Raw genomic sequence first — 6,702 nt, forward strand, 5'->3', positions numbered from 1 at the left:
TAATTAAATTAGCTTTAGCATAAATAAGTTTTGCCCTGATTTAGTATAAATACTGAAATTGAGTGAGAGTTTTACTCTGGGCACATACTGTGATTGATTTTGAAGAGAGCTTTGATCACCCAATCCAATCTTTTTATGCATTTGAGTAAACTGAAGTGCAGAGTTTGTCAAGAAATTTTAACCCGGGGTTTGGGTCTTGACAGGTAATAGGAGGTGGGGCATTTATTTACTCCCTGAAACTGCAAAATTTTTGCATGTATTTTCTAGGCTGAACAGAAGTATATGTAGCTTCTCAAGGGTGTCTGTTGCTCAGAATGTTTAAGAACCTCCAAATGAAATGAAACCCAAGGTTTAAGTGCAAAATAGTGCCTAAATCAGGACTCTAATCTGCAATCTGATGCTTCTGGCTGTAAATCCTGTGTACTTTTCCCCCACTACATCAGTAACAGTTTTATAGGGAATAAAGTAAAAAGTCGACAGGTTGTTTCTTGCTGTTTCTGTTGATGATCTCTTAAGTTAAAGTAACAATACTGTCTAATATTGTTTTCTAACCCTGTAGGATGGTATTGAGCCTATGTGGGAAGATGAGAAAAATAAACGAGGAGGACGATGGCTAATTACATTGAATAAACAGCAGAGACGAAGTGACCTGGATCGCTTTTGGCTAGAGACAGTAAGGTTTTAAAATAATAAAGCACTTTTGGAATACTAAAACTTAATTTACATATCTTATATTGGTTACTTAATTGAAGAGAAGGTAAAAATGCTCACTCTAGAAAATCTAAGCCGGCAATTAATTTTGTTCTATTATTTGAGTCCTGTGTATTTTACATACTCTTGCAATGAAACCCCCTACAACAATTATAAATCAGATACAAAGTGACTGGCAGTTGACTCCCACCTTCTACTATAATCTCATCTTTGTTATTTCATTAACTTCAAAATTATAGAACCTTACATTTTGTATGAAACAAATTTTTACAACCCTCTTAGATTATTGCTTTGTATATTAAACTTTCTAGATGAGTGAAGCAAACAAATTATAGCTTGATAATCATTGAGCTTCTGTGTTGTGATGTAACCTGGAACTTATGGCTTCATAAGATATATGTTAAATATGAGATTATTGACATTTTCTATAGTGACAAGTTCTAAACCCTAAGCAAATTTTAGGAGCAGGGTTCATAATCTCTTTTGTATCCCTAGCAATTGGCACAGTGATTTATAGCACTTACTAAGTTAAATAATTAATAAGTATTGGAATGAGTGACTTTTTTTTGGTAACAAAGAGACTTAATTTTGCTTTTGGGCAAGATTATCAGTAAACAACTTTTTAGATTTCCATATTAAAAAGCCGTTTCATTGACCCCCCTATACTGAATTTTATTGTTGTTAACAACCATTTGATCAATAAATATGAGAGAGGCCCTCTCAAAAAAAAAAATAAAATAAAATAAAAATAAAAAAATAAAAGTAATAATAATAATAATAATAATAATAAGGGAGAAATGTGGGATTCACATATAAATCAAGTATTTGACCTGATTGTCTGTAGTTCATAATGCGTGATCAAAACCAAAAGTTTCTGTGATGACTGCCTTTGTACTGTTCACCATGTAAGAACTTATTCACTATGTAAGAATTTGTTCACCATGTAAGAACTTGTTTGTTATGTTTCAGAAGATTAGAGACTGTTGAGAATTAGGTTTGGAGTGGATTAATGATTGTGCATTGAGTCCCCTATACAGAATTTTATTGTTGTTAACAACCATTTGATCAATAAATATGAGAGATGCCCTCTCAAAAAAAAAAAAAAAAAGCCGTTTCAGTTTTTGCAAGATGCAGAACATTAGGGAGATGGATGGTGGTGATGGTTACACAACGTTGTGAATATACTTAATGCCACTGAACTTCACATTTAAAAATGGTTAAAATGGTAAATTTTATGTTAAGTGTATTTACCAAAATTTTTTAAAAAATTAGAAAGCTTTCATGAAAAACAGCAACAACTAGAGGCAGTCTACCCAGGAACAACTATTTCAGTTATTCCATTAATATTTGTTTGCTGGCAATATAGGCAGCAGCAGGAAAAAAGGAATGTTAATAAAATAATTCACCTAACATCAATTGCCTAATTGCTAAGCAAGTTAAAACAACTGTTAAGGTTTTTGATATTAAAGAAATAAATGAATTTTTTAAAAGTCAGGACAAAGAACTGTGTGCATAAAATGCAATTTAGACATTCAGAAAGTCAATTCTTGATTTAAGAACTTCCAGTTTTGTGTGTACACACACACACACACACACAAATACATGAGTATTTGCTGTTTAATAAACTATAATCTGTTGAATATGATTTGGGATTGGATTTCTTTTAAAGCTGCTGTGCCTTATTGGAGAATCTTTTGATGACTACAGTGATGATGTATGTGGAGCTGTTGTTAATGTTAGAGCTAAAGGTGATAAGATAGCAATATGGACTACTGAATGTGAAAACAGAGAGGCTGTTACACATATAGGGTAAGTTTTGCTGTTTGTGTACTTCTTTTAAAATACTAAGATAACTAAAGCAGAAGTACCCTTATGTACAGCTTTTGAAATAATTAGATTTATAGATCATTATTTTCCTTATATTGTTTTCATGAACACTTTTATAATCATGAACTGCTATCTTGGTATTCAGTGTATTGTTCATGTTTTTTTCATTCCTGTAAAATTTCTTTTTCCTAGCAATAGAGTATATCATCACTACAGTAACTCTGTTGTGGCATGTAGCATTTTAGTTATTTGTCAAATAAGAATATATGTCTTTTATCCAACTTTAAAACTGTAGCCCTAATATATAATACTCATTGTATTCAGTGAGTACTGGCAAGTAGTATATATGTATTTTGTGCATGTGTGTACACTGTATGTAAAATCTTCATGACATTTAAGTGATAATATCTTAGTTCTGTCCATATTTAAAACCCACATGTATAAGTTTTTAACTTTTTGAGGGTAAATACTATTATTTGCAAAAATTGCCATTTGATTTTTTTCCCTCCTAACATCAGTGTTAACTAGGATTTTCTTTACTACATTTAAATTAATGAAATTTGTCTTTAAATTTATGTTAAAAATAAGTATTGGCCGTAGGTCACAAAACGGTTTGCCCCTTTGTGTGTGATTTTTTTACAAACATGACTTACCTTACAAGCATAATTTTGAATTAAAAGGTATGGTGATTTTCTGTCTCTTTCTTCTACAGAAGGGAAAAGAGTTGACTGTTGATGTATCATTGTATTCTTAACCTTTCTGTCAGTGTCAAAACTTAATGGGGTTGTTCAGATTTCATTAAAAAAAATTATGAATTTCTGTACTCTGAAAAGTTTGTATTTATGTCAATATTAAAAGTTTTTGACATCTGTAAAACACTTCCTTTTTCAAGAAGAGGGTTTTTTGTACTCTTTTAAGTTGCTTGACTCAGTTTGCTCTTGCTTTCTGGCATTTTAATGATTATGTATAATTGAAGGGAATACATTGTAAGTCTAATAATAGTTACAATTTTAGTTACCATAAATTTTTTTAAAGATAACTTATATAAGTAAAGGTACTGTAATCTTCTGGAGGGTGTGGAGTATGAATAAAACTGTCCTAGTATAATTAGAGAAATTTAGCTCCAGGAAAATGTATATGGCTTTCTTTTAGTTTGATTTTGGTGCTAATGTTTGAAATGTTGCTGTTTTTGTCCTAATGTTTGAATTTTTGCTATTTTTTCTTTAAGATCCAAATTCTTGACTTCTGATGTTGTCTTGTGATCTGTCTCCAATTTTACCTTATTAGCATTATTTCCCATATTCACTTTCCTTATGAGCTGTAATCATATAGCCTTACTTTTGTTACCCAGCTTTAAGATGTCCTTCATTTTCTTAGCATTATACTTTTGATCTTGTGACTTTTAAAAGGGGAAGGGGTTTCTAATTTCACAGACAAGATTAGATCCTCCTTGTTACACTGTATCACAGTCCTTTTACTTACCGTCTTTGGCACTCATCACATTTTGTTCTTAAAATAGAGTCACATCTTATTTGGAAATTAGACTGTAGAGTTAGTATATAAAGCAGGAATCATATATGTTCTAAATTACCCTGAAAATATAGTAAATCTCCTTCTTGGTGGTTAATTTTTGAGTGTGCAGTCTTGTCAGTAATGTAATTGTACAGTAACATGCAATATTTATTATGGCTTATATGTATAATATGGTAGCATTTTAGATCAAAGGTTAAAATAGACACATAGATGTATTTTCATGTAAATTAATTATATATATAATACAGCTCCACTCTCTCTATACTTTTGTGATTATTTGTAAATAACCAAATAATATGAACCATAAATATGAGCCCAGGGATTTGTCTCTGCTTTGCTTATTACTGATTTATTAATAATTATCATAGTACCTTATACATTGTAGACTCTCAGATTTTGGTTAAGTGATTAATCAAGATTGTTGTGAAAATGAAAAGTAAATTTTGCTAAAAGGAAAGGTGTGCAATTTCCTAATCAACTCTCTAGAAATGTTTTTATATAATGAATTAATAATACCAAATTTAGGATGTGTATGTGAACAAAAATTAATTACTACTTTTTTTCTTCTTCTTTTAGGAGGGTATACAAGGAAAGGTTAGGACTTCCTCCAAAGATAGTGATTGGTTATCAGTCCCATGCAGACACAGCTACTAAGAGCGGCTCCACCACTAAAAATAGGTTTGTTGTTTAAGAAGACACCTTCTGAGTATTCTCATAGGAGACTGCGTCAAGCAATCGAGATTTGGGAGCTGAACCAAAGCCTCTTCAAAAGCAGAGTGGACTGCATTTAAATTTGATTTCCATCTAAATGTTGCTAAGATATAAGAGAAGTCTCATTTGCCTTTGTCTTGTACTTCTGTGTTCATATATATATATTTTTTAATTTTGGCTAGAATGTCCACTATCCTAATCAAAGAATACAGTACATCATCCCCAGAATCCATAAAAGTGTTCCTGGCCCATTCTGTAATAGCTTAGTACAATTACCATTGCAAACACTTTTCCCATCTACAACATTAAAAAAAAGAAGTTCCATTTCTATACCTTACAGGGAAAAAATGTTGTTTATGTTCCATGTATACAGGAGCTCATTTCGCTGGTTTGAGAGAGTATGATGCATACAGTTTTCTAGCAATTGTCTTTGTTTCTATTTACAGCATTATCTTTGCTGTACTCTTGCTGATGGCTGCTAGATTTTAATTTATTTGTTTCCCTACTTGATAACATTAGTGATTCTGATTTCAGTTTTTCACCTGTTTTGCTTTTGTTTTTTTTTTTTTCCTCATGTAATATTGGTGAAGGATCCAGGAATATGACACAAAGGTGGAATAAACATTAATTTTGTGCATTCTTTGGTAATTTTTTTTGTTTTGTAACTACAGAGCTTTGCTACAGAGTTATGCAATTCATTCAAATCAGTGATCTATGTGTGATTTCCTAAACATAATTGTGGATTATAAAAAAATGTAACATCATAATTACATTCCTAATTAGAGTTAGTATGTCTGTTTTTGTATCTTTATGCTGTATTTTAACACTTTGTATTACTTAGGTTATTTTGCTTTGGTTAAATGGCTCAAGTAGAAAAGCGGTCCCATTCATATTAAGACAGTGTACAAAACTGTAAATAAAATGTGTACAGTGAATTGTCTTTTAGACAACTAGATTTGTCCTTTTATTTCTCCATCTTTATAGAAGGAATTTGTATACTCCTTATTGCAAGGCAGTCTCTATTGTGTCTTCTATGTGAACAGCCTAAGTTTGGAGCACTAGTTTGATTATTATGTTTACTATTATTTTTAATAAATTGAATAGGTATAGCATCATATATATGGAATTAAACTGATGTGGCTATCTTTGTTTTTTTAAAACTAAGGCACAGTCCTTCAGGTAAATAATGTATTCTTAAATATGTTAAAACTCACGAGAATTGTATTCTTAGTGCATCACCATTTGATGGTAGGAATAGCAGTTGTTAAAACAGTTGCTGAATTGAGATGTCCTTTGTCAAAAATGATAGCATAGGATCAGAGTACAGATGGTGGGGGCATATGCATAAAGAATTTTGTTAGTGTTGCTAAGGGGAATGGAATAAACAGGTATGAAGACTTACATTCATATTGGTAAATTGTGTAGTATGGTTTTATGCAAACTTGAAAACGTGGTCTACTCATAGTAGGCATCATTTGTAAGCAAATTTGAAAACATTTTGCCTTTAAAATATAATTGTATATTTCAGATCTGGTGAAGTGAAATAGGGCTATCATAGAAAGGTAAGCTGAGCTATAGGTAGAATGAAAATCATTAGGTGAGAGGAAAATTTGACTACATGGTGATTATGAATTAATCATTTAAAAACTGATACGCTTGACAAAAAAACTATAAAATGAACATGAAATTAATGCTATTTATTTCATTTAAGAATTTTAAAACAGCTTTAAGGATATCACTGGTTACTATCTGAGTACTCAACACTAAACACCTCATGTTCAGTATTCTAGAAATACTGAATCTTTTGTTTATAATCTCAGTATATTGTACCTAGTATCTGCTGTTTAAGCATGGCTGATTAGTTATGGTGATTTGTTGTTTGTGTTGGTATGTGTAGTTGTGAGCACTTTAACAGCTTGC

At 31.2% G+C, this 6,702-nt stretch overlaps 1 protein-coding gene across 4 annotated transcripts in view; it reads left to right on the plus strand.

Annotated features, from left to right (window-relative positions):
* Positions 1 to 5,899, plus strand: part of EIF4E (eukaryotic translation initiation factor 4E) — a 38,893-nt gene extending 32,994 nt beyond the window's left edge. For 3 of the 4 annotated variants that reach the window (XM_017678679.3, XM_073237268.1, XM_073237266.1), the window contains exons 5-7: positions 560 to 673; positions 2,381 to 2,520; positions 4,648 to 5,735. In XM_017678679.3, the coding sequence (XP_017534168.1) occupies positions 560 to 673; positions 2,381 to 2,520; positions 4,648 to 4,762 (369 nt within the window). In that variant the 3' untranslated portion in view covers positions 4,763 to 5,735. Of the gene's footprint in view, positions 1 to 559; positions 674 to 2,380; positions 2,521 to 4,647 lie in introns of all 4 variants that reach the window. The other variant, XM_017678681.3, reaches the window with a different exon arrangement.
* Positions 5,900 to 6,702: the final 803 nt, after the last annotated feature.

This window comes from Manis javanica, chromosome 5, assembly GCF_040802235.1.
Source record: "Manis javanica isolate MJ-LG chromosome 5, MJ_LKY, whole genome shotgun sequence".
NCBI classification, from domain to species: Eukaryota; Metazoa; Chordata; class Mammalia; order Pholidota; family Manidae; genus Manis; species Manis javanica.